Source organism: Ziziphus jujuba, chromosome 11 (genome assembly GCF_031755915.1).
Source record: "Ziziphus jujuba cultivar Dongzao chromosome 11, ASM3175591v1".
Classification (NCBI taxonomy): domain Eukaryota; kingdom Viridiplantae; phylum Streptophyta; class Magnoliopsida; order Rosales; family Rhamnaceae; genus Ziziphus; species Ziziphus jujuba.
The window spans coordinates 13,260,608-13,287,945 of record NC_083389.1 but is presented as its reverse complement, the minus strand read 5'-3'; the positions used below and the strand labels follow the sequence as shown (position 1 = coordinate 13,287,945).

At 34.5% G+C, this 27,338-nt stretch overlaps 6 protein-coding genes and 1 pseudogene across 6 annotated transcripts; 3 read left to right on the top strand and 4 right to left on the bottom strand.

Moving 5' to 3' along the window:
- On the bottom strand, positions 1 to 3,168 carry LOC107432555 (uncharacterized). The gene is made up of 8 exons (XM_016043721.4): positions 2,815 to 3,168; positions 2,355 to 2,471; positions 1,579 to 1,772; positions 1,395 to 1,500; positions 1,144 to 1,291; positions 859 to 998; positions 596 to 762; positions 1 to 512 (listed from the first exon to the last, which is right to left on the bottom strand). The coding sequence occupies exons 1-8, from the start codon at positions 2,873 to 2,875 to the stop codon at positions 219 to 221; spliced, it is 1,227 nt and encodes a 408-aa protein (XP_015899207.2). The 5' UTR covers positions 2,876 to 3,168; the 3' UTR covers positions 1 to 218.
- A 176-nt stretch (positions 3,169 to 3,344) lies between these two features.
- Positions 3,345 to 3,950, top strand: LOC107432557 (uncharacterized). The gene is made up of 2 exons (XM_016043723.4): positions 3,345 to 3,506; positions 3,649 to 3,950. The coding sequence occupies exons 1-2, from the start codon at positions 3,434 to 3,436 to the stop codon at positions 3,765 to 3,767; spliced, it is 192 nt and encodes a 63-aa protein (XP_015899209.3). The 5' UTR covers positions 3,345 to 3,433; the 3' UTR covers positions 3,768 to 3,950.
- A 4,848-nt stretch (positions 3,951 to 8,798) lies between these two features.
- Positions 8,799 to 10,130, top strand: LOC107432482 (protein DOG1-like 4; the record flags this gene model as incomplete). The annotated part of the gene is made up of 2 exons (XM_016043628.3): positions 8,799 to 9,314; positions 9,449 to 10,130. Coding segments are annotated over 2 exons (789 nt in total), but the record flags the coding sequence as incomplete, so codon positions are not given.
- A 4,080-nt stretch (positions 10,131 to 14,210) lies between these two features.
- Positions 14,211 to 15,211, bottom strand: LOC107432481 (epidermis-specific secreted glycoprotein EP1-like; annotated as a pseudogene).
- Positions 15,212 to 17,277: 2,066 nt separating this feature from the next.
- LOC107432504 (epidermis-specific secreted glycoprotein EP1) lies at positions 17,278 to 18,947 on the bottom strand. The gene has a single exon (XM_016043648.4). It carries the CDS (start codon positions 18,897 to 18,899, stop codon positions 17,565 to 17,567), a length of 1,335 nt encoding a protein of 444 aa, XP_015899134.3. The 5' UTR covers positions 18,900 to 18,947; the 3' UTR covers positions 17,278 to 17,564.
- A 2,964-nt stretch (positions 18,948 to 21,911) lies between these two features.
- Positions 21,912 to 22,544, top strand: LOC132799814 (protein trichome birefringence-like 33). Its single transcript, XM_060812514.1, has 2 exons — positions 21,912 to 22,062; positions 22,163 to 22,544. The coding sequence occupies exons 1-2, from the start codon at positions 21,938 to 21,940 to the stop codon at positions 22,332 to 22,334; spliced, it is 297 nt and encodes a 98-aa protein (XP_060668497.1). The 5' UTR covers positions 21,912 to 21,937; the 3' UTR covers positions 22,335 to 22,544.
- Positions 22,545 to 25,630: 3,086 nt separating this feature from the next.
- LOC107432500 (epidermis-specific secreted glycoprotein EP1) lies at positions 25,631 to 27,240 on the bottom strand. The gene has a single exon (XM_016043645.4). It carries the CDS (start codon positions 27,189 to 27,191, stop codon positions 25,851 to 25,853), a length of 1,341 nt encoding a protein of 446 aa, XP_015899131.3. The 5' UTR covers positions 27,192 to 27,240; the 3' UTR covers positions 25,631 to 25,850.
- Between the last annotated feature and the right edge of the window lie 98 nt (positions 27,241 to 27,338).

Here is a 27,338-nt window from a genome sequence, read left to right as displayed (position 1 = left end):
TAATCACCAAAACACATTTCTTATATTGATTCTCATTGTTACCACACTTAAAAACACATGGTATCTAATCAAATAATCCACAATCTAAGTGGGTGCAGAAAACAAAAATATTGGTTAGGGAAGCGAACAAGAAGCAACGTTGTCTGTTTTCCAGCATATCTTATATAAGGTCCAGGGAAATGATGTCATCTTATTAAATCAAACTGTATTAACGATTATCAGTCTATCTTATTCTGAGCAACATCAACAAGGTATTGGTTCAAACGCCGACCAAATATTTTTGTAGAGAAGGACTCAGTGACATGACGCCGAGCTTCAATACCCATTCTCTGTGCCATCTGTGGGTCTTCAAGGAATTTAGCCATAGCCAAAGAAAACTCTCGTGGAGTAGGGTCACAAAGATATCCTGTTACACCATTCTTAATCGTCTCTACAGGGCCCCCACTATTGCATCCAATTACAGGTTTTTGAGCTGCCATTGCTTCTAGAGGAACAATTCCAAAGTGTTCATCCTGCATCAGTTGGATTTTTTGAATCAGATCTTTGCCTTTATCCTATTCCAGTCAATTTTGGGAGGAAACCATAATCAGCATACCTTTGGTGTATAAAGGACACATAGACATTGAGAGAGAAGTGCATTTCTTTCAGCTGTTGAGCAAGATGTGATGAAATTAACCTTCGTGGACACTCCTTTCCTCTCTGCTAAACTTTTCAACTCCTCCAAGTATTCAACATTCTCCTTTAGTCGTTTATCAAAACCACCTGGCACATGGGCATTACAAAGATTTATCCTTCCACATATGCAGAACCACGCACTTGTTATACTAGGGTATTCAGTCAGATGATAGGTAGACTAACCTACAATAGTTAATGAAGCTTCAGCAAGATCTGGACTGTGAAGAACATCTCCTTCAAGGGTGTGAAGCATAGCAAAAGCTGAAATTGCCAAGTCTATATTCTTTTTCCTCTCAAAACGGTTGATGGACAAAAAGTTCAACCTATAAAGATAGAAGAAAAACAAAAACAAAATAAGTTAAGAATAGTAAATACAAAAAGGGGTTCACAAAAATGGTTACATATCGAATCCACAAAGCATGACAGGAGACAAATAAGAACCAACATATATACAAACATGTTCGTTACCTAGAAGAATTAGGTTCGTTAAACTGGTCTATGTTGACTGAAGGGTAAAGAACAGCTGGTTGAATCCCTCGTGCATTAAGATGCCTGAATGTATTTGCAAAAGTAGAGGCTGTAAATTTGCTATTAACAAGAATCAAATCTGCCATTCCTGCAGTGCTAATAAGGGAATTGATTAGAAATGGAGTATATATATCGCACAAGATGTGGAAGACACTTAAAATGAATCTGAAGGACAAAATATGGAGTCAGACCAGTTGTCATTTCCTCCACCAAGTCTATGGGTTTTCTATATATCCTCCTTAATAAAGTGGTGTGTTGAGCCAGCAATAAATCTGGAAAATGACAATAGAAGACAACCTGGATACAAAATATAACTAATGAACACAATGCAATACATCCTCAGATAATAGTTCAAATAAAATGGGTATAAAGTACCTTTGCTGACTTTTTAAGTTTCAATAGTGGAATGACAACAGAAACTTGATCCGCTAGTATTACATCAAAAGATGGCCACATGACCAGCAAACAGAGAGCAACAAAAAGACACCGAATATACGCACATAAAGCATGAAGACGGTAGAAAATATGTCGAGGTAAGAAAGCACCATATACAGTAACTGGAAAGGTGCCTGCAAAAATAGGGAGAGTACAGTATCATATAACCCACTATTATACAGAAAAGTAGAAATCAAGAGGGGGGGGTGGGTTGGGGGGGAAAAAAAAGAGATAGAAGAAGTAGAAGAAGGTAAAAGCTGCAGAAAAAGTGACAGAAATTGTTGTAAGAGGGAAACAACATGCTGCGAGCTCAACTCAATTTTCAATAAACTAAACATACGAGTTCCAAATGAGTTCTCCCCACTTATCTTACTAGATTTAACTATCCACATCGTTAAGAATTTACATTCTTTCCTACTATTCATAATAGTCTTCATAATTTCCCATTCCTTCTAGTATTATTACTGCTATTGAACCATTTAACCTGCACATCAAATTACACTCACAAGCACACATCATATGAAGCACACATCCTGACTCGAAGCCAATAGCAGCTAATAGAAATTAGAAAAACAAACAATAATAACCAAAAAAACAGAAAAATTCACCAGAAACAGAAAAATTACCACCAAACTAATGCATCAGACTGAAAAACCGAAAAATTAACACCAAACTAATGCATCAGACTGAAAAGAAAAAAGAGAATAAAAATTCACCAGAAACAGTCTCCTCAAAACATCGATTTTTGTCATGGTGTGCAGTAAATATATGAACGGTATGACCATGGGATGCAAGTTCAACTGCCGCATCAACAATTAATCTCTCCGCTCCACCTGAAGATCATGAAAACGTTACCACATTTATTTAATAACTAACCCATGAACATATTAATGCAGGGTACAACATCTTCAATTTATTTTCTTTAATTTTTTTTTTTCCAAGTATTAAACATAATTTATAATTTGGAACAAACACCTTTAAATTTCCATACAAACCAATGAAACAAATCAACAGAAAGACAAACCCATAATAAAATTAGCTTATAAGTCTACGGAAATAAATCTAAAGGTCCAAACTTTTCAGCTCATTCGTTTACATGATTAAAAAATATCAGAACAAACCAAATATATATATATAAACAGTAATGATAAAGAAAATAAGGAGATGAAATCTTACCTATACCAAGATCGGGATGAATGATGGCTATGTTCATCTTTGAGGCCAGTTTCTTAGCCATTTGGAACTTTCTCTCCAATTTCTTTCTCGTTCGTCCAAGAAATTATTTCACAAAAAAGAAACAGAGTAAGGGAGAAGAAACTCCATTCATATAGAACCCGAGAAAGGAGCAAAAAGAGAGGGCTGTCAGAGACTGCGACGATTAAATTCAAGCTTAAAACGGTGCCGTTTGAAGGGTTCAGTCAGAAAACGTTTTTTTTTTTTGGGGTCAATGGAGGAAGCGCAGCTGGGTTTGTATTTTGGTCGACCCAAAAAGAAGCGTGGAGGGCATGAAGATTAAGAAGAAGAAGAAGAAGGAGGAGTGAGAATATCCAATTAAATGAAATTTTACTAAAATTAAATCTTTTTGCTGATATGACAAATTTCTAACAAATGGCAGTAACCCATTGGTATAAACTACCACGTAGGACAAGGTGACGTGGTGTCACCGTTTCAGGGAAGAACAACGCTCGCTGAGATTGTGTTGTTCAAGTTCAGACTATTTGTGTGTGCGTTAGGATCAGAGAGAGAGAGAGAGAGAGAGAGAAGAAGAAGAAGAAGAAGAAGAAGAAGAAGCAGCATGAACGGTGAGGAATTGGCGGGCCCCGCCGGCCCAAAGCTCGTCCGCCTGCTATACTTCCTCGGCGCCGGCTGTAAGCTCACTGCTATTTTTTTCTCTCTCTACTCTCAATCTAGAAATATACATGGAAAAAAAAATATATATATATATATATATCTGATTTTGATATGAATCCGTGATACACTAAGATCTGCTTAATCTATTTCGGTTTTCAGTTATCTGCGTGGCTTCAATCAACAAGTGGCGTGATCTGCAGCGCAAGTCCATGGTTTTACAACAGCAGCAGCAGCAGCAGCAACAGAACCAGGAAAATCCCGCAAATGCCCTCAAATAGTCTCTCCAGGTTTTTTTTGTTTTTGGTGGGTGCTAGAGCTTTTGATGTGTAATTTATGGTTAGTGATAATTGATGAAGATGGTGATGAAAATTATTGCCCTTTTCTGTTGAATCTCTGTTACATTTGAAAACAATATTGTGTACGCTTACCATGTTATAAATATCCATTAGGATTCTTTTTTCCTTTCAAGTCTACAAGGGTTTTTTTTTTTTCTCGCTTTATTTTCTCTGAATATTTTATGGCATTCCCAGAAAGGGGGAGATTTGCATCGTTTCCTTTCGGATATATTACATTGACCAGAAGGATTTCTTGTACGTAGCTTTACCAGATATTGAAAGAAAAATAATTCACCAATAATAATTGGCGAAATTAAGGAATTTTTTTTTTTAAGAGTTTGTCTTGTTTATGTGCTCAAGTATTTTGTTGCAAACTAGTAGGGAAGGCAGTCAACAAAGAGAATGAGAGAAAGAAAGGAGGAAGACAAAGTATAGCATAGCACCAAAGAATTGTTGGCATAATGCATAGAATTGTGCAAGATGCTTGTTAAAAGGCTTGGCATATTGTTATGGAAAGAAATGGTGTGGCTGTGAAGAAGTTGATTGGCTACTTAAACAGGCAGTTTTTTATGGGTGTTTAAGCAATGGAATTTTAAATCCTTTATTTTCTGGACTGGATTAAGTCAGATAATGGGGCATTTTTGTCTGCCAGCGTAATTACTTCCGCTTTCCTCCTTCCTAAAGCTGTTTCATAGGAAAAAAAAAAAGAATTCAACTGTAAAAGAATTCCTCGCAGTGTGAATGCTGTTAAAAAACATTGTTCTCGGTACAGAACTTTCTGTTATCCAACGAATTAGACCATTTGGAGTTTATGAGGCTTGTTGACTAGATTTAGGTAATAGGGGGCATGCCAAATGTAACGTCTTCATGAGCGTAATAAGTTGTTAATCTTCTTAAAGGTTGAAATGGTTGGTATATAGATTTTCTGCTGATTGTAATTGGTTAATCCCAGGTTAAACCATAAAGGTTTTGTATGTTGTCTTGGAGAAAATTTCTGAGTCGAGTTGTCTGATGAATGGTGACTAAGAACGAATGCTTTTGTGGATGATATTTGGCATTTTCATGTGTCATCTTTGGGAGTAACACATGACGTTATTGGAGGTAGGGAAGGCCCATTTTTCACTGCTAAAATGCTTTTGCAGCTTAGAATATTTATTGCTCCTGATCTTGCTTAGGAGATGAATTCATGGATTCCAATTAAAATTTAGGTTGACTTATAAAGTTACTTTGGCATAGAGTGGTTTAGGTTTCCAAAGGCATTACAACAAGTAAATAAGCTACTGCTGTCCTTCCATTTGTTATGAGGATATAACATATTTTTATTTGCAGATGAACGAAATACTTGGTTGGTCCTCGGCACAATTTGGTTGGAGAACGGCGGAATTTGTAGGTTATATACTTGTTTAAACCTTTAATCATATTTCTTGGACTCACTTTTGCCACTGGGATGAGCTATATGTAAAGATGTGGTTGGTGGAATGCTGATTGATAAATTTGGTTCATGTTAGAAGTTGAGAAATATGTATGCTTTTGATAGTATGTTGGCATTTGTCAAAGCTGTTTAGTTTACAGCTATATGACAAAGGTACTGTTAAACTTTGTTTAGTTTCGCTCAACCATAATCAGGTTGATTGGTGTCAGATTTTGTTTTTGAGCTTCCTTGGGGAAATTTGTCCTCTAAATTCGATATAGATCCATTGGTAAAGTTTAATAGGTTGGGAAAACTGTTCTACTATCCAGGATGCAATAACATATGTTCTTTGTTCTATTGTCATGGTTGTTTTTCGTAATTTCTTTTCCATTTTCACACCGTGATTTTTGTCATGGTGCTGAGGTCTCTTTAAGCACCAAACAGATGCAGCGTCCCTGGTACACATAAATTGCTGATTGCTGCCGTCAAGTGGGAAGAACTAGCTAGCAATTCTAGTGTAAAAGTCGAACAAGCTGACATTGTTTCTGTCAAATCCTCTATTAACTGTTGAGCCAACAATGTTCCACTTATGGCCTTTTAAATGTCCACTTATGGTCTTTTAACTTACTGTTACAGCTTGGACTTCACTTAAATAGCTTTTGTTAAATGCAGCTTTTCATTTAAATCAAAATGTTTTCTTTGGACGATCTAAGAGTTGGTTTAAATGTTGTCAGAGTTTGTTGCTGCTGATGCAGCATTTTGATTTCCTAGATGCTTCCTATGTGAAGCTTGTCATCCTCCTGGGGACACAGTTATCTTTGCTGCCATTTTATAAACTCAAGCTTTGAGAAAGTTGTGATTAATGAGATTGACTCTTTCTGGAGATTCAGATTTCTTTATCTGATTACTTCCACTGGGTTTATTTCAAATTCAACAGACTTTCTACATCAACTTCCAGTTTTGAATAGATACTTGAGCCCAAACCCAAGGAGTCATTTTGTCAATTACTTGGAAATGAAACGTTTCGTTGTTATGTCTAATTTATTTTCCCCAATGTCTCTTAAACCTCTATAATTATCGCCCTCTGTTAATTGAATTCCAAACCCTCATAGATTTATAACACAGAAAAACCTCTGAGAAATGTACTGGTATTTGCAACTTTGGAAAAAATTTAAAAAATAAAAAATAAACATTGATGAAATAAACAATGAAGTGTTTGATCATTGAACTTTGACATAGAAAACATGTCCAAGACATAAGAACGCAGAGAACTTACACCATTGAAGTTTGAGCATTTGGATTTGGTATCAGAAGCATCTCACCACAGTTGGTCTCTGACTGCCTGAATGAAACAATATTCAATCCAATCCACATGGGGATTGAGCTTGTATATTCTGAAATCAATATAATTTATAATCTTTTCACCAAAAAAAAAAAAATTATAATCCGACAGAAAGTTTACTTGCAAAAGTAATCTGACAGAAAGTTCACTTGCAAAAGTAGTGGGCTATCGCTTTGTTTACTTGCATATTGCTAGGAGTTGAAGCAACACCATATCAGAAACCTGGAACGAGAGGCAACACGACATGATTCTGCAAGCTTCTGCGTAGTGCTTGCTGCTCAAAATTTTGACCGGTGAGGCTCTAATTGGTCCATCTGTTGGTGGCCTTACTGATATTTGCTATAATACACAACCATCATGTGTATTATATTGATATATATGGCTGATTTATACAAGGTTTTTTAACATTTTTATACTAAAAAACAACCATATACCAATAATTCTATACAAATTTTCTAGCACACAGTAATGAAAATATATGACCACCTAGCTCACAACCTTAACCAGATTACTCACATGTATCTCCTGCCTCTGCCGATTGGCTGCCCTCTAGCCTTTCATGCAAGGCTTGAGCCCCCCATCATCGATGGTGGTAAACTATTAGATTCACATATTGCATCTAAATAAATCCGTAAATCCAGAAAAAAAAAAAAAAATCATATTCTTGCCATTTTGAGGGGACAATGAAAAAGCATCGCATATGACATACCTATTGTCACAAGCACAAATTAATTCCTTTTTTAATTCGTTTCTTCGACTTCCAGGCTAAGTACTTTGTACAAATGATCAATTATACAAAAAATTATTAAAAATTATTATTAATTATTTTTTGTTTTTTATATTTATGAAAAAACTCATTCGCTAATTTTATTGGATAATTTTAACAGATCAAAAAATTATTAAAAATTAATATTTTGTAACTGAATAATATTTTAAAATTACAGTTACAAATCAATTGATAATTCTCCAAAGCACAAGATTTAAGTATACTTAAAGAAAAACCGAAATGGTCTAAATTAAAGTTTCTCTATTTTATAAAAACCTAAAATTAATTATTGCTTGTAAGCTATAAATAGCATGTTGTTCAATTGGTGCTATAAGAAGAGGCTTATAGAAAATTCACTATTCTTTTTAATATAAAAATTTGGGGTTCATAAAAAGATAAAAATAATAAATAAATAAAATAGAGAAGAAAAAGAAGATTAGTTATATATATATATATATATATATATATTTTTAAGAATATACACACCTAGGAATTAAAAGATATAACAAGGAGAAATTTCGATTAACAACCCACTTCAATGGTTCATATTTCAATGCATTAACATCCCTTTTGTAGTTCATTTGGAGAAGGTTCAGTAATAATTTTCTTTATTTTCTTAAATAATGATTTGAGTTCAAAATTTTTCACTTTAATATTAAAAAAAAAAAACTTTTTTGGGTGAAGGATTTATTTTCTTTAAAATGTTAAAAAATTTACCATAATTCTACGTTTAATTTTTTTTTTTTTATTTAAGATTGAAAACATCAAAACCGCAATTGATCACGCATATTCGTAATAACGTTTTAGTATGTTTATTGAAAAATTACCCACTTGATGATTTTTAAAAAAATAATAATAAATAACTGATTTTAAAGAAATTATTTACAATAATTAACTGATTTTAAAGAAATTATTTTCTTTTTAGGAAGTGATTATATATATATATATGATTTCCAAACGGACCTTAATTTTTTTATATATGATTTTTCTTTTTTTCTTTTTTTACAAATTTTTCTGTTTTTAATAATTAATTTACGTGGAACATATAAAATTATAAATTTATAGTTAGTTAAACATACGCGTGGTATTCACGTTGTAATATGTTTATTTTTAAATATTAGTATTTATCATTAATAATGACAAATCATTATTAATATGACAAATTACTAATTAATAATATCTAATTAATTATATATTATTATTTTATTTTAAAATTTTAATTTTTAAAAACCCACTTCAATTATCAAATAACATTTGCGTTCTACTGATAATGCTTATCAATACAGACAAATAGGATTTTTTTATATATATATTTTTTTAACAAATTCATTTGTCTTTATTTTAACTTTTTATAATGCTAATTCATATTCATATGTCTTTCATCTGAAATATTGCCACGATTTTGTTCCACGTAGCCTGTAGCAGCTTACTTAAGCCATGCACATATAAACCCGCACACACCCACAGCTCCACATCCCAATTTCCCAAACCAAAGCCTCCTCCTCCACCTCCTCCTTTCTCACTCTCTTTTCGTCTGAATCAATTAAAAACCAAAACAACATGACCAGCTTCACCAACTTCTACGAGTCCTGGTTTGACCACCTTCAACACCTTCTACACCAACTCTCCTCTGCTCCAAGACCCCCTACTGAACCCCAACACCACCTCGACCTCCTCAACCTCGTCCATAAAGTCATGAACCACTATTCCGAATACTACACCGTCAAGTCCTTAGCCGCCGATGGTGATCCTCTCTCCGTATTTTCCGCTCCGTGGGCCACCACCCTCGAACGCTCGCTCCACTGGATCGCCGGTTGGCGTCCCACAACCGCTTTCCACCTCGTTTACTCCGAATCCTCAATCCTCTTCGAGTCCCGCATAGTCGACATCCTTCGCGGACTCCGCACTGGTGATCTCGGCGATCTCTCTCCTAATCAGTTTCGCCGTGTTAGTGAATTGCAATGCGAAACGGTTAGTGATTTTTACCACTAAGTCAAAACCTGTGAATATCTATATTTTTGGTTATTTGTTTGAGAATATATATATATATTTTTTTCTTTTTTTTAGGGGGTGTTGAAATGGTTTTATTATGTTGTGTGGAAAAGGTGAAGGAAGAGAATGCTATAACCGATGAGCTGTCGGAGTGGCAGGACAGTGCGAGCGAGCTGGTGAATGGGTTTACGGATCTCAACGAGAAGATCAGACGGCTGGCAGATATTCTGAGAAAAGCCGATGATCTACGGCTGAGGACGGTGAGGAGAGTGGTGGAGATGTTGACCGCACAGCAAGCCGTGGAGTTCTTGATTGCCGCCGCCGAGTTGCAGTTTGGGATCCGCGGTTGGGGACTCAATCACGACCGTCTACGTGGCAATGCCTGAAAAATCGACGGCGATCGAGAATATCTTAGCTATAGCGGTGATTTAGATTTTAGCATTTTGTGGTGGATTTTTTCGTTCTTTTTTTTTTTTTTTTTTTTTGGGTTATTGGTTCTGGGTGTGTTAGAATGATCGCCACCGTCGGACTGCTTTGTAAGGGTCTGATAGTGTCCTATTTTCGCTAATTTTTCGATTTTTTAGGTAGAACATGCTTGCACTTGTACGTTTTGTCGGTCGAATAGCCCTTTGATTTGACCTAATTAATGTGTTTTAAAGGGCTTTTGTGCTTCGCGTTGAGCTTGTTGAGTCTTACAATTATAAGGGGGATAATGTCTGGTACAACTCAATGCCAGCACCAAGCCGGCATGGTGGAATCAATCTTTTTAATTATTAAGCTCATTTTTACTTCTTCTCTGGTTTTCTCAGTTTGTTGCTCTTTGTTGGCTCTTCTTTCTTTTTTGAAAAAGATATTCATTCTCTTACAAGTAATTGTGTTTCTCTTTTTAAGAAAATTATTTACAAAAATAAAATTAAGGAAAATCTATTTGTAATTTCTAAATATAATGAGAATGCTAGCTATTTGTGTAAATTTACAATACTTGTTTCGTATATATTTATGTAGGCCGCATTTCGCCTTACCAACCCCAGCGAGAATCGAATCAATATTTTCAAGACGGGTTATTTTGAAATTGATTTCTCTAGTTTAATTGTATTCAAGCTGATATTTATTTTTTATTATTAATTCTAGTAAGCATGTTTATTTACATTCTTTCAATAATCTTTCTCATCATTGATGCTATTAAAATATTAGACTAGATTTATTTATCATGGGGAAAAAAAAAAAAAAAGGTAAAATGTCATTTTGACCGGTCCCAATCTAGTCAAGAAATAACTAGGCAAATTAAATCTTCTCGAGTAATTAGTTAAGCAAGCTTGAAAATAGCCAAATTAACCCTTGGAAACTGCCTATCTTCCTCAAGTTGAAAAACAGTACGTAAAACAAGAATACTCTAAATAAATAAATATTCCGAAGAAGAGGGCAATTATGTAATTTCAAGAGTATTGTACGTGTCTAGTTAACAGACCGATTTGGCCATGCATGGTGACACGTGGGAGATGGATGAGGTACGTGTCAAGCAAGACCAATATCAAAGCCTAGTCAAATATCAGTTAAGATTGCTGATAAACATAAGTGAGTTTGACCAATAGGGATACTTCCTGACTTGTACAATCTGTTATTCTTTCAGTAGTCAAGGCTCAAAAAAAATTTGCTTTTCCTCTCTATTTTTCGTTTTTTAATATAATGAAAGATTTTCATGTATAATATATAACTTATTTCTGGGTATGAAATGTACAACACATAACTCAGAGCATATATTTCCAGCCAAAAAAAAAAAAAAAAAAAAAAAAAAAAACTCAGAGCATATATATTTTTGTATTGGACTTAAAAAGAAAGTTTGATTTCATTACCATGGGAAGTGTGGTTGATTGTTGGTGTTTTGGAGTTTAGTATTACGAAACGATGCAAGCAGTCAAACTCATTTCTCTCTCCTCATTAGTAGATTTGAAAAAGTAAAATATGGTTTTCGAAAACAATTAATACATCATTAATTAGAGCAGAAAAGGTAAATTTTATATTAGGAATTCCGCCGTAGTCAACCTATATAATATTTTGTTTATGTATTATATTTAAAGATAATTCCATTAATGATAAATTAATTTCAGATTTTTCATTTGTCTAGGTTATGTTTATTGCATTTTGCTGTAAAGATCTTAACATGTTGACAATGTAATGGTTGGTTCTTTTCTATTTAATAAATATTCAATTTGTTAAAAAAAACGTTTTGGTATCATGTGTAATCAACAATTTTAAAATTGTTGGAATCATTGTTGCATTGTTGAGTGAGAATTGTCTTTGTATTGTAGTTTCTGTCAACATAGAAATAAATAAACATATATATATATATGTGTGTATAATTAACAGTGTAAATTTTTAGGATTAATGGTAATAATATAGCCATAATGATGATCAGCAGCAAAAAGAGACGATGATCCTTTCTGTAAAACCCGAGACACAGAGAAACAGAAAGCCAAAAAGAATCAGAAGAGAAAAAAGCAAGATAACCATAACCGAAGGCGCATTCCTAAATAAATCCTAATTCCTAACGGAAGCTTCCCTGCTAGGCCCGAAGAACGATGCAGAGTATGAGACCTATAGATCTCAGAAAGTGCATTCACCTGTACGTTTCTTTGAATTTATAAAACCTTTCAACTTAGATAATAATATTGGTGACATGGAAATACTCTAGCCTTCCACATTATTATCAATTACAGAATGGTGTATTTTGGTGAGATTTATATCTTTATACAATCAATATCCACCCTAATTATATTACCTCAAACCTAATTATATTACATTAATGATTTTTTTATTGGATTTGTTTAAATTTGTTTAGTTGGACTAAACTTATCTTTAAAAATTAGGTATAAATTGTTGATTTTAACACATACTAAATTTGTTTAGTATGATGTATCAAATCTATTGCAGGAAAAAAAAAAACAAAATGTACAATATATCAAGTCAGCCATATATAAAAGACAGGTTGCATGCATAAGTGTATATCATCTATGAAACCGACCAAGGGTCCACAATAGAGTTTGCCACTTTTGTAAAGATCCTCAATCCATTCCATATATATATATATATATATATATGCGAGCCCAACACCTTATCCGCTTATATGTGTATATATATAGAGACCGGCTACAATAAGGACCGGCCGTATACTATATATCAGGGCCAAAAATATGCTAAAATTGAGAGTTTTTGGATTTGCTCATTTGTCATGAACGGACTAGATTAAAGCCTCTTCACGTGTGAATTTTTGCCCAAAGCTTCCCTTCCATTCGCTGGTTTCTCTTCCCTTCTCCTCTTCTCTTGCCCTCTTCTCTTGCCCACACTTCCCTTCCCTTCCAGCCGTTAGATGGTAAAAAAAACATAAAAATTGGAAACTCCTTAATTTTCTTCTTCTGCAACTAATTAATTTATAACAATCTTTCCATCTCCTTTCCTCTTCACCTTCAACCTAAAATCTTAAAACCAAATTTATATCCAAACACAAGCCATAAAATAAAATCAGTATCTAAATGGAAGTTCTAGTCCAATTCTTCTTCTTTTTATTTTTATTTTATTTTTTATTTTTTATTTTTTATAAACTAATATGAGTATCTATATATATTTTGCTTTCTTTGGATGGGTAAGAGAATAGAGTGCGAGAGAGAGAGAGAGGAGATCTAGGCAGATTTCTTTGGATGGGTAAGAGAATAGAGTGCGAGAGGTAAAAAGAGAGAGAGAGAGAGAGAAAGAGAGGAGATCTAGGCAGATTTGAACTTGTGGGTATGTGGAAAGAAGAAGAAAAGTCACGGTTATGTGAGAAGAAAGAAGAAGAAAGAAAAAAAGGAGAAGACAAATCCACACGTGAGGAAGCTTTAATCTGATCCGTTCATGACAAATGAGAAAATCCAAGGCTTTCAATTTCAGTATGTTTTTTGTCCTGATATATTGCATAAGGTTGGTCCTTATTGTAGCCGGTCTATATATATATATATATATATGCGAGCCCAACACCTTACCCGCTTGCTGGTTATAGGAGTAGTCCAAATACTAGGAATGCTTTGTTGTTTATTTATTTATTTTATCACATACACTTACAATCCTTAGAGATAGCCCAAACAATATTAAATTAAATATAATGGGTAACCGTTGGATTAAAATGAAATAGCCATAGAAAATGAAAGAAAACTTTTTCACAACAATTTTTTTTTTTTTCCTTTTAATCCAATAGCCGTAGAAAATGAAAGAAAACTTTTTCACAACATTTTTTTTTTCCTTGTATGGAGAATCCAAACAAACTTTTATTGGTGAGATTTCAACCAACAGGTACAAACTTAAAAGCATACATTATACTACATTAAAGCCCCTCATCATGAATCTAAATTGTGACAAACAACATCATGAGTTGGAGAGACCATAATAGGAAAGTTATTACAATGATAAATAAAAAATAAATTAAAAAACAAAAACACACACACACACACACACACACACACACACGAAAATGTAACCAACCCACTAACCATATACTAATGGTTGTACTCATTATTCTCTTCGTGAAAGTTTGGTGCTTTAATGTAACCCACATGTGTAGAATTAGTTACTTTTGTCAATGTCTTTAACTCATTAGCCATCAAACACCTTGAACTCTGCTCATTATAGAAGTAGCCCAAACACTTTTTCTCACAATCATTCTCCTTCACAGCATTCCCTCTAGTGTACCTGCTCAAGAAATGATCCAACTCCTACTTTATGGTAATGGAAGTCACCATCTTTACAAGAGCTCACCCTTCTCAGCCTCACAATTTTTGCTCCAACCATTGGAACCATTTGGCAAGGGGCATGCCACACATTGGTTGTCCTCGCGTACACCAAAATTCCCACATCTCTCAGGCAATTTTCACTCACTTTCCCAATTCGATCCCCTGTCAAAGAGAGTGAACGTGACCTCCCATCCTCCCCAAAAGACCTTATCATCGTAAGTGTAGATTTTAACATTCCCATCTATTCCAAGCCTAAGAAATGAAGCTGTGGAATTGTATTTTGGCCTCGCAAGCATTACATTTCCACCTGTTGAAGAGTGGACAGCTTGGTACTCCAATATCAGCTCAAAAGCAAAAGCGTCGCCGTCTTCGGGGGAACTTTGGAATTTCACATAGTCCAAGGAACCTCTTTGAGTAAACCATGGAGATGAAACAAAGTATGGAAGTGGGTTTGCGGAGTTGTTGCTCTTGTAGTACAATGAAAAACCCTTTTTGTTCCATTACCAAACTATAAGGACCGTCCAAGTTCTCCTTCTCGGAGAGACGGCTCAAAAGCTTGTTCACACCCCCTGCCTTCAGAGACTGACCCACCAACAAAGTGTCCGTAGGTTGTTAGAAACTTTGCCAAACAAAGTTACCCTTTGAGTCATGAAGGACGATATTGCCATTTGGAAGCAATTTGAAGCCCACCACACCGTTGTTGCCTGTATTGGTTTGCCAAGCGACATTGCCATCCGTTCCAAATGTGAGGGTGGCGCTTTCTTTTACGGGGTTTCCAAGGTTGGCTTCCCAAACCCACCTGTAAATCGGCTCGGTGCGTTGGATTGCCATGCGGAGGGCTAGGAAGTAGGCATTTAGGTTGGTGTTGTAGAAACAGAATTGGAAAGGAGAGGTAAACACATCGAGAACTCGGTAGTTTCCATCGTATTCCACAATGTATACCCAAAGTCTCCTTCATTGACAAACTTGAAGGTGGCATTGGATGGAACCTGAGCGTGAGAATGGGAAAGAAAGAGTGAAAGAAGGAATAGGGAAAACAATGGCATGGTCATGATCAAGGAAGAAGAAGACATGTTTGTGTGTTTTGGGTCGTGTTTTAGAGCCTCCACAGGGGCTTTTCTAACTATGGTGATGGTAGGCATTTTTAAGTCTTGCAAGTCAATTGCTTTGTTATTATTTATGTTGATTTTAGATCTGGATCATCATTCAGATATTTTCCAATTGAAAATCCGTATATAAACACATGCACACATATATAATATAAATATTTCTTTTAGGCATTACTTTATCTGGAAAAATAAATAAATACAATTGTAATGTGATATGTTTAATTCGTCCACCGGCATGTATTATATTTATAGTCCACCACTCTGGCTCTGATTTGAAGAACTTCACTGCTGTGACAAGGATTTGAAAAGGAAGTATTCCATTTGTGCTTAAAGCTTTAATCCATTCCATTATAACAATATGTATATACATATCCAACTAGGTTAAAGCTTGAAAGTGGGTGACGAAATTTTTTTATGAAACATTTTAATATTATTACTTTGACTAAAGGAGGAAATTATGTCGGGACAAGACAAGTATAGCAGCCTTCATTATTCCCCTGCCTTGTTCCCCAAAAAAATAAATAAATAAATAAATAAAATAAAATAAAATAAGAAAGTATAGCAGCCTTCATGTGCCATATACGTAGTGGATAAAATTAATAGATTGAGCATAATTTGATTATTTTTGGTGGGCAATATTATTTTTTTTTTCCTGAAAAAGGAAAAAGAACAGAATATTCGTATAATATATAACTGATCTGAATTAATTATTTATATATATTAAATTGTCATTATGGTCGTTGGGCTTTAGTTTAAAATTAAGATGTGCATCTAGCTCTACAAGTTAACAGAATTGGACAACTCAAATTCGCTAGCCATTTTACTTGTGTATAATGTATTTATATACAAATAAAATTAATAATACGTAGACGCGCGACATGGGGTCAATAATTATTTGTAGTTTATTACTTTATAAATTAATGTGTGATTCCATAATTGTAATTGTTTTTTGGAAGCAAAATCTACGATATGAGACTATATTTGCAAGATCAGGAAACTATTCATTTTTGAATTCTATATATAAATATATATTTATATAAATATTTTTTAATTTTCGTAACGAGGAGGACCCAGGGACCCTAAACAAAAATGGAATATTTGTATGTTAATTGCATACAGTTACAGACGCTTGAAAAAACTTTTTTATACCACATGAACATAGCAAGGTGGTATCTTTTTTAATTTAGTAATTAAAATGTGGGACAAGTTTATCTTTCTATATAGAATTCTATATCAAATAAACTATATGGCAAATATTAAACAAAGCATGACACCATTTGACAATAACAAACTAGCTTTGTCAAAAATTCATTCGCTTTTCCAGCCTTATCCTAAAGTCTAATAAATTGGCGTTATTTTTAATATTTTTAACCGAAAAAAAAAAAAGAAAGGTAAGATTTCACTATAAAAGCTTCAAGTTGACATGTCTTTTTATTATTTTATTTTATTTATTTTATTGTTTTTTTTTTTTTGGTGAATAAGGTTGACATGTCATGTGAGCTTCTTTTTATATTTTTCATGAGATGGAAATTGCATTGAGCCCATCACTGTTGGAAATACAAGAAAGTAATGGGAAGAACAAAGCCTTGTGGACGATACTCTTGTATGGTTGAGTTGGCTCTGTTTTTTCTATTTATGGGAAAAAAAAAAATAAAACTTATTTTGATGGGTCCCATTTGATCCTTAAAAATATAAAATGTGATGAAATTATTATTGAAACATACGTTTGATATGAGATCTTTCTTGAGCGTCCAAACCATCTAATACTAATCAGGCATACAAAATATGGTTGTTTTGCTATTTAGTATTTTTACTAAAATGTATATTTTTAAGAGTTAAAAAAAAAAATTTAAAAAAGAAGAAGAAGGTTTCTTGGGGCCTTTTAGTATATAGTTAAGCCCAAAACTTGAGCTTCTTTTAAAAGGCTATAATGAAGTTATCATCCGGCAAGTTCATATTACATTGGGAAAAAAAAAAAAAATAATCTCTACGAATTTTGCTTGCAATAGTCTCATCAACTATATAATATAGAAGTAAATTTACCAATATATATAATAATACAAGTATAAAATGTCTACTCCAACAAATTAAAAACGATTTATTGCAATATAAAAGAGCTTCATTGTATACATTAATAAGTTTAAAGACAAATATGTAGCAAATAAATAAACTTTCTTATTAATAATTTTTGTTCTCCATATGGAGAACCAAAGTAAGATATTTATTAGTGCCAATTCAAAAAACAAAAACAAACTCCAAGCAAAAATAAAATAAAATTACTGAAAGAACATATAAGATTAAATTAAAACCTTCACGGAATAATACCAAATACAACAACTGAAGTGGGTCGTCCGATAATATTAGTGGTTGGGTGCCTTAATGTAGCCCACATGTGTGGAATTCTCTACCTTCGTGAGGGTTTTCAACTCATAAGCAATCCAACACCTCGAACTCTGCTGGTTGTAGAAGTAGCCCAAACACTTGCAATCCTTAGAACACTTGCTCTCACAGACACTTTCCTTGACAGAATCACCTTTAGTGAACTTGCTCAAGAAATGATCAACACCCACTACTTTATAGTAATGGAAATCACTTGGTCTGCAAGAGGTCACTTTCTCAGCCTGACAACTTTTGCTCCACCCAATCAACCCATTTGCCGAAGGGCATGCCACACACTGGTTGTCCTCGCACACACCCAAATTCCCACATCGCTCCGGCAATTGGCACTCGCTCACATCCCAAAACGATTCCCTATCGAACAGAGTGAAAGTGACCTGCCATCCACCCCAGCTCACTTTGTCATAGTAAGTGTAGATCTTAACATTCCCATCAATTCCAAGTCGAAGAAATGAGGATGTGGCATTGTATTTGGGCCTGGACAAGATTGAAGTTCCTCCACTTGAGCCATCTTTTGATTGGTACGCAAATCTCAGCTCGTAAGCATAAGCTTCATCTGTTTCTGGTTCGCTTTGGAATTGGACAGATTCTAGAGAGCCCTTTTGGATGCTCAATCTATCTGATGAAAAAAAGTAGAGAAGTGGTCTAGCTGAGTTGTTGCTTTTGTAATAAAATGACAATCCTTTAGGCTCCATTACCAAGCTGTATGGTCCATCTGCGTTTTGCTGCTCTGAGAGCCTGCTTACAAGCTTAGTCACGCCCCCAACTTTCAGAGACTGACCCACCAACAAAGTGTCGGTAGGGTGATCGAAACTTTGCCATACAAAGTTACCCTTTGAGTCATGAAGGACGATATTACCATTTGGCAGCAATTTGAAGCCCACCACACCTTTGTTGGCTGTGTTGGTTTGCCAAGCGACTTTGCCATCGGCCTCTGCCAACACAAGGTTGCCATCGGTTCCGAATGTGAGGGTGGCGTTTTCTTTTACTGGGTTTCCACGGTTGGCTTCCCAAACCCACCGGTAAATCGGCTCGGTGCGTTGGATAGCCATGCGAAGGGCGAGGTAGTAGGCATTTGGGGTGGTGTTGTAGAAACAGAGTTGGAAAGGTGAGGCAAACACATCGAGAACTCTGTAATTTGCATCGTATTCATTAACATATGGACCAAATTCTCCTTCATTTACAAACTTGAAGGTGGCATTAGATGGAACTTGAGCATGAGCTTGGGAAAGAAAGAGTGAGAGAATGAAGAGGGAAAACAATGACATGGTGGTGGTGATCAAGGAAGGAGAAGACATTTTTTTTTTTTTTTTTTTTTCAAATGTGTGAAAGTTTTGTGTTTTTCAGAGGCTGGGAAGGGATGTATTTATAGTGGCTAAAAGGTAAGAAGCTGCTTCTTTAGTCATCGATGTAAATTTGGTTTATTATATTTTTATATTTGATTTTAGATCTGGATCATCTGTAAAGAAGATTCTTTTGATTTTAAACTATCTATGCTATATACATTTTTTTTTCTTTTTTTGGGGGGTCAATAACACTGTATAATATAATACATATATATACACACATATATTTCTGTCATCCATTGAGTAGTCGCCAACTTTGATCAGTCGTACACTCTTAAAAGAACTTATAAAATAATATTTTAATTCCTCTAACTCATCTACATTGAAAAAAACTGTAGTGCTTCTTGGACAACTAGAACGGAGCTCAGCTACATGCATTCATCTCTTTGGTCTGAAAGTCATGTGGTCAAAAAGCATTAAAGGAGGTGGTCCAATTTGCCTAATTTTTTTATGTTAATCCATTTTGGATAACGATTTTTTTTTTTGGGTGAATTAAAAAAAAAAAGTTTCCTATATCAAGAAGGGTACTTTGACTAATCAATCTTAATTATATGATTGTCCTTTTTATCAAAAAAAAAAAATCTTAATTATATGATTGTGATGTATCAGAATTATTTGTTTAATATATGGTGTGGAATGATATTGACATAGACTGCTGCGTAAAAGCAACATGTTTATGCAAAAACTCGTTAATTTTTTTCTTTTATATAAAAGATAAAGGTGATAAAGTTTATATTTGGAGTTATAATAAAACAAAGTGACTTAAACTAAGGACATTGTCCATATTTCATCAATGAAATGTTTTTTTCCAATTTGAGTAGTACCAGATGGATATAAAATATATACCCCAATTTACAAGCCTTTATTGTAATGTTTTTGATATAATAATATAAAAATACCCCTAGACAAGGAAATTGAAGTAGATGGTTTGTTTGTCTTTGGTCAATAACTTCTTCTTTTTTCTTTTTCTTCTTCTTCTTCTTTTTTTTTTTTTTTTTTTTTTTTGGTTATTTTGCCCGGCATTATTGATGAATATTAGGAGCAAAGTATGATCAAAATCTGGGGGTAACGTTGTGCAGATTTGACTGATAGTAGACGTAGAGGTTTCAGGAATTCAGCAGCCGGAAGGAAATGCAAAGAGGCAAGTAGATGATGAACATGATCCCTTTAAGTTTTTGACTGGGTAGGAGCTCTGTCTTGTCTGCGTTTAATTTTGCTGTCTAGCTGTATCTTTGAATTTCTCTCGAAGCTTTTCTGGATAATCTTCACTTTTTTTTTTTTAATAATTTTTTGGGCCAATCATAATATACAATTTACAAGGGTTAATTGTTAGATTTATGTTCCAGAAGCAATCTAAACCGTTGATCAAGAGTCATAATTAATAATAGATCGTAGGATTCCAAACTAACTCATTAAATGACAGAGCCCATTTAACTGATTATTAAGATACAAAAAAGAGCTCATTAATTGGGCCCAAAGTGTTGTAAAACCCTACGAGGATTAGGGTTAGCAATGTATAAATACACTGTTTACTAGACTCCAAAAAAATATATTTTTACGTATTATTTTTTAGAGATTGAGAATCTCAGTAAAGAATCGAACACTGTGAGAGAAAAACATAAATTGTGAGTTTGAGAGTGTTTTTCAAATTAACCTTCTTGTTTCTTTTGCGATCAGATGCCACCCACATACAAATCTGTCACTTGAGAATAGTTTGGAAGATCCTGGTATAAAGGTTAGTAAAATAATATATAGTGACATTATTTATTACATATTTTATTCAGTCTTGTTCAGACTTCCACTGTGTATATGATATCAACATTAATATATATATATATATATATATATATATACACACACACATATATATGAATATATCGTGCAATTCCTTTTTCTTCTTTAATTCTTTAAAAAAATACAAGTAAAGCTAGTGATTGCATTTCCTTTGAATTTGTAGCTTTTTAGGCGAGGATTACAAGTACAAAGTACAAAAAATGACAAACTGATGAAACTTCTGAGACCAAAACCTGTCTTCATTGCCAAACAAAGTTACCTTTGGTGTGTGTTTGTTTCACCGAACTGGACAAGTCAGGACAGGACTGTGTCCCAATCCAGTGTTTGGTAACAACATTCACTGTAGGGAACAACTTGATCTATACAGTAAATGACTCCCACTTCAGCAGGACTAAACTACCCCGCCTCTATCCTTGGGTCAGTTTTGTCCCAAACTCACTGTTCCATTCTCGTCTCTCTCGTTGGTGTCTCTCACCGAAGCAGGTCCACCGTGTGTCTCCCGTGATAGATTGTGTCTTTCCCGGTGAACCATCCTCTCTCTCTCTCTCTCTCTCTCTCTCTCTCTCTCTTTCTCTCAGATTCGCACTCTAGCTGATCTTGACTAGTTTTCCAAATCTTCGCACTTAGTCAAATTTGCACCCATGCAGTAAACTGCTAACCCACCCCGATATCTCTCGATCGGCACTCTCTCTTGGCTTGCTTCTCTCTCACAGGATCTTCTCTCTCTGCTTTTTTAGGTTTGTTCTTTCCTCTTTCTAACTCTCTCTCTCTCTCCCTCTAGATTGAAACCTCTAATGATGGTCTCTGTTCTTATGTTTTTTTTTTTTTTTTTTTGGACTTCAATGTTGTGGTTTTGTGTTAATGCATTAAATTTCTGTTTCGTTTTGTATTTTGAGGTTCTAAAATGGTTGTTTTGGATCTTTGATTTAGTTGATATATGTTGATGTGTTGAAGAAGCCTGTTTGATTTGTGTGTTCCGTTTTGTTTTTTTCTTTTAAAGCTGATTTTTGAGGTGTTGATATAGTAGTGTCTAATACATATATGTGGTGGATGACTGGCTTGAAGATGAAGATCTTGTCAGTACATACACACTTTGCTTGTATTGACCATTTACATTCAGTTTTCTGTATTGTGAATGTCTCTAACTGTTCAAGTTTTGCAGACTTGGGTCTCTTGATGATGAAGTGAAAGATATCATGGAGCTGACAACTGAGGATGCTTGTCGCATGGAGATGAAGAGTATGTTGAGATGGGTTCGCTTGAATATGGACCCCAAGAAGACAAGAGTCTTCTTCACTAGCATGTCACCTTCACATGGAAAGTGAGTAAAATTTTCCAAATTTGCATAGTTCATGATCTTCCTTCCTCCTCTGAATATGCATCGATTTAGAGACTAAGTTCAAACTTATATTTCACCACAGGTGCATAGACTGGGGAGGTGTAGAAGGTGGAAACTACTATAATGAGACAACCATAATTGAAGACCCGGCATATTGGGGTTCAGATTGCAGGAAAAATGTAATGAAGGTGATTGGTGAAGTGTTCGGCAAAAAATTGTTCCCATCACATTTCAAAACATCACCCAACTCTTAAGTTACCGTAAAGATGCACACACATCAATCTACAAGAAGCAGTGATGCCCATTGACTCCTGAGCAATTAGCCAACCCTGTAAGTTATGCAGATTGTGTGCATTGGTGCTTACCTGGGCTTCAAGATACTTGGAATGAGCTTCTGTTTGCCAAACTCTTTTACCCTTAAGTAAGATGATCATATCGAAAATGGTCCTCTGTTTCTTTTTTTTCCTCAGATTTCCATGTTTTGGTGATGGCATCTTGCAGAAAAGGGAGCTGATTTGTTTTCATTTTATGGTTCAATATTCAACGTATCCGTGTTAATACTTTTTGGGATTCTTTCTCTTAATTAATTCTAAGTCCATTATTTCTGTTTTCTTATATATTATATTTCCGCAACAATGCTATCCAAAGAGGAATAAACATATGGACATACAAGAATCCTATTTTGTAAATGTAGAACTAAAATAACAATAGAGAGAGAGAGAGAGAGAGAGATAATGCAACTTCTATTGTAAAAGTATTGCTCAAAATTTGAAAGAAATCCATCAATATAAAAAGCTAAGTAATTCTTAGAAAAGGTTGTCATTTTGGAGGTGCACATAAACAAGCTTAAACACGTTTAGAAGTGTGGGAAACATGCATAAAATCAAAAGCAGAGCTGTATGAGCCAATGATTGAATTAGTTGGTTATAAAAAAGAAGGTATAGAAGAAACCGAAGAAACTAAAAAGAGGTGATGAAGTTGAGGGAGATGGGAGATTATGGTGATTGATGTTTTACACAAACGATTCAGTAAAATCCTATGTTATAATTCTAGTTATAAATACCATTAAATTATTTTTATTTTTAGTTCATTGTTATTTATGAAATATTATGTTATAATTTAATTTTAATTTATTTTTAAAATTATATATTAATATAATTTGTGGGTTTAGAAAAATATTAAAATTTTGTATATAATTTTACAACTTTAATTAAATATAATATTTTTTTATTGTAATTATAAATAGAATTTTATAATTTTTCATCAAAAAAATTAAAAAAATTATAAAATAGTCCAATTTTTCACCAAACATGAAACAACTTGTCCATCATTTAGTCCGAAATTATACCAAATATAGGACTGCATTATTTTATCCTGTCCAATCCTATTCTGTCCAATCCAAACCTGTCCTGGATACCAAATGCATCCTTGAGTCATGAAGGACGATATTGCCATTTGGAAGCACTTTGAAGCCCACCACACCTTTGTTGGCTGTATTGGTTTGCCAAGCGACTTTGCCATCGGCCTCTGCCAACAAAAGGTTGCCATCAATTCTGAATATGTGAGGATTGGCGTTTTCTTTGACGGGGTTTCCACGGTTGGCTTCCCAAACCCACCTGTAAATCGACTCGGTAAGTTGGATTGCCATGCGGAGGGCTAGGAAGTGGCATTTGGGGTGGCGTTGTAGAAACAGAGTTGGATAGGAGAGGTAAACACATCGAGAGAACTCGGTGGTTTCCATCGTATTCCAGAATGTAAAACCCAAATTCTCCTTCATTGACAAACTTGAAGGTGGCATTGGGTGGAACCTGAGCTTGAGAATGGGAAAGAAAGAGAGAAAGAAGGAATAGGGAAAACAAGGGCATGGTCATGATCAAGGAAGGAGAAGACATGTTTGTGTGTTTTTCGGTTGTGTTTTAGAGCTTCCACCGGGGCTGTATCTATGGTGATGGTAGGCATTTTTGAGTCTTCCAAGTCAATTGCTTTGAAATTATTTATGTTGATTTTATATCTGGATCATCATTCAAATATTCCTTTCCAATTGAAAATCCCTATATAAACTCTTGAACACATACATAATATAAATATATATTTTAGGCCGCATCACTTTATCTGGAAAAAATAAATAGAATTGTAATGTGATATGTTTAATTCGTCCCACGGCATATATTATATTTATGGTCCACCACTCTGGCTCTGATTTGAAGAACTTCACTGCTGTGACAATGATTTAAAAAGGAAGTATTCCATTTGTGCTTAAAGCTTTAATCCATTCCATTATAACAATATGTATATACATATACAACTACGTTAAAGCTTGAAAGTGGATGACGAAATTTTTTTATGAAACATTTTAATATTATTACGTTGACTAAAAGAGGAAATTATGTAGGGACAAGACAAGCATAGCAGCCTTCATTATTCCCCGGCCTTGATCCCCAAAAAAAAAAAAAAGAAAAAGAAAAAGAACAGAATTTGATTATTTTTGGTGGGCAATATTAACAGAATATTGGTATAATATATAACTTATCTGAATTAATTATTTATATCAATTAAACTATCATTGTGGTCGTCCGGCTTTCGTTTAAATTTAAGGTGTGCATCTAGCAAGACAAGTTGACAGAATTGGACAACTCAATTCGCTAGCCATTTTAGCTGTGTATAATGTATTTATAGACAAATAAAATTAATAATATACATAGATGCGGGATATGGGGTCAATAATTATTTGTAGTTTATTACTTTATAAATCAATGTGTGATTCCATAATTGTAATTGTTTTTTGGAAGCAAAATCTATGATATGAGGCTATATTTGCAAGATCAGGAAACAATTCATTTTTTAATTCCTTTTCTTCTTCTTTTTTTTTTTTTTAATTTTCGTAACGAGGAGGACCCAAGGACCCTAAACAAAAATGGAAGATTTGTATTTTTAATTTCATACAGTTACAGACGCTTGAAAAACTTTTTTATACTACATGTACATAGCAAGGTAGTATCTTTTTTTAATTTAGTAACTAAAATGTGGGACAAGTTTATCTTTCTATATAGAATTCTAATATCAAATAAACTATATGTCAAATAATACACAGAGCATAACAGCATGTAACAATATAGCTGTAAAAGAATAACAAACTACCTTTGTCAAAAATTCATTCACTTATCCAGCCTTATCCTAAAGTCTAATAAATTGGTGTTATTTTTAATAGTTTTAACCAAAAAAAAAAAAAAGGTAAGAGTTAATAATAAAAGCTTCATTTTATTTTTATTTTTTTTGAATATTATAAAAGCTTGAAGTTGACATGTCTTTTTATTATTATTATTATTATTTTTTGGTGAATAAGGTTGACATGTCATATGAGTTTCTTTTTATATTTTTCATGAGATGGAAATCGCATTGAGCCCATCACTGTTGGAAATACAATATATTAATGGGAAGAACAAAGCCTTGTGGACAGGACAATACTCTTGTATGGTTGAGTTGGCTTTGTTTTTTTCTATTTATGGGTAAAAAAAAAAAAAAAAAATATAGAATGTGACGAAACTATTAGTGAAACAAAGTAAGTATTTATTATTGCCAATTCAACAAACAAAAACAAACTCCAAATAAAAATAAAATGAAATAAAATTACTGAAAGAAACAAACAAAAACAAACTCCAAATAAAAATAAAATGAAATAAAATTACTGAAAGAACATCATATAAGATTTAAATTAAAACCTTCATGGAATAATACCAAATACAATAACTGAAGTGGGTCGTCCAATAATATTAGTGGTTGGGTGCCTTAATGTAGCCCACATGGGTGGAATTCTCTACCTTTGTGAGGGTTTTCAACTCATAAGCAATCCAACACCTCGAACTCTGCTGGTTGTAGAAGTAGCCCAAACACTTGCAATCCTTAGAGCACTTGCTCTCACATACACTTTCCTTGACAGAATCACCTTTTGTGAACTTGCTCAAGAAATGATCAACACCCACTACTTTATAGTAATGGAAATCACTTGCCCTGCAAGAAGTCACTTTCTCAGCCTGACAACTTTTGCTCCACCCAATCAACCCATTTGCCGAAGGGCATGCCACACACTGGTTGTCCTCGCACACACCCAAATTCCCACATCGCTCCGGCAATTGGCACTCGCTCACATCCCAAAACGATTCCCTATCGAACAGAGTGAAAGTGACCTCCCATCCACCCCAGCTCACTTTGTCATAGTAAGTGTAGATCTTAACATTCCCATCAATTCCAAGTCGAAGAAATGAGGATGTGGCATTGTATTTGGGCCTGGACAAGATTGAAGTTCCTCCACTTGAGCCATCTTTTGATTGGTACGCAAATCTCAGCTCGTAAGCATAAGCTTCATCTGTTTCTGGTTCGCTTTGGAATTGGACAGATTCCAGAGAGCCCTTTTGGATGCTCAATCTATCTGATGAAAAAAAGTAGAGAAGTGGTCTAGCTGAGTTGTTGCTTTTGTAATAAAATGCCAATCCTTTAGGCTCCATTACCAAGCTGTATGGTCCATCTGCGTTTTGCTGCTCTGAGAGCCTGCTTACAAGCTTAGTCACACCCCCAACTTTCAGAGACTGACCCACCAACAAAGTGTCGGTAGGGTGATCGAAACTCTGCCAAACAAAGTTTCCCTTTGAGTCACGAAGGACGATATTACCATTTGGCAGCAATTTGAAGCCCACCACACCTTTGTTGGCTGTGTTGGTTTGCCAAGCGACTTTGCCATCGGCCTCAGCCAACACAAGGTTGCCATCGGTTCCGAATGTGAGGGTGGCGTTTTCTTTTACTGGGTTTCCACGGTTAGCTTCCCAAACCCACCGGTAAATCGGCTCGGTGCGTTGGATAGCCATGCGAAGGGCGAGGTAGTAGGCATTTGGGGTGGTGTTGTAGAAACAGAGTTGGAAAGGTGAGGCAAACACACTGAGAACTCTGTAATTTGCATCGTATTCATTAACATATGGACCAAATTCTCCTTCATTTACAAACTTGAAGGTGGCATTAGATGGAACTTGAGCATAAGCTTGGGAAAGAAAAAGTGAGAGAATGAAGAGGGAAAACAATGACATGGTGGTGGTGGTGGTGATCAAGGAAGGAGAAGACATTTTTTTTTTTTTTTTTTAAATGTGTGAAAGTTTTGTGTTTTTAAGAGGCTGGGAAGGGACGTATTTATAGCGGCTAAAAGATAAGAAACAACTTCTTTAGTCATCGATGTAAATTTGGTTTATTATATTTTTATATTTGATTTTAGA

What these genes read in the sequence shown, in the direction of transcription:
- LOC107432555 (XM_016043721.4), bottom strand. Translation starts at nt 2,875, where the DNA reads ATGGCTAAGAAACTGGCCTCAAAGATGAACATAGCCATCATTCATCCC. An exon ending in TCATCCCGATCTTGGTATAG is followed by an intron (nt 2,472 to 2,814) that starts GTAAGATTTCAT and finishes CATGATCTTCAG; the next exon opens with GTGGAGCGGAGAGATTAATT. An exon ending in TTTTGAGGAGACTGTTTCTG is followed by an intron (nt 1,773 to 2,354) that starts GTGAATTTTTAT and finishes CTATTTTTGCAG; the next exon opens with GCACCTTTCCAGTTACTGTA.
- LOC107432557 (XM_016043723.4), top strand. Translation starts at nt 3,434, where the DNA reads ATGAACGGTGAGGAATTGGCGGGCCCCGCCGGCCCAAAGCTCGTCCGC. An exon ending in ATACTTCCTCGGCGCCGGCT is followed by an intron (nt 3,507 to 3,648) that starts GTAAGCTCACTG and finishes TTCGGTTTTCAG; the next exon opens with TTATCTGCGTGGCTTCAATC.
- LOC107432504 (XM_016043648.4), bottom strand. Translation starts at nt 18,899, where the DNA reads ATGTCTTCTCCTTCCTTGATCACCACCACCATGTCATTGTTTTCCCTC.
- LOC132799814 (XM_060812514.1), top strand. Translation starts at nt 21,938, where the DNA reads ATGGAGCTGACAACTGAGGATGCTTGTCGCATGGAGATGAAGAGTATG. An exon ending in ATGTCACCTTCACATGGAAA is followed by an intron (nt 22,063 to 22,162) that starts GTGAGTAAAATT and finishes ATTTCACCACAG; the next exon opens with GTGCATAGACTGGGGAGGTG.
- LOC107432500 (XM_016043645.4), bottom strand. Translation starts at nt 27,191, where the DNA reads ATGTCTTCTCCTTCCTTGATCACCACCACCACCACCATGTCATTGTTT.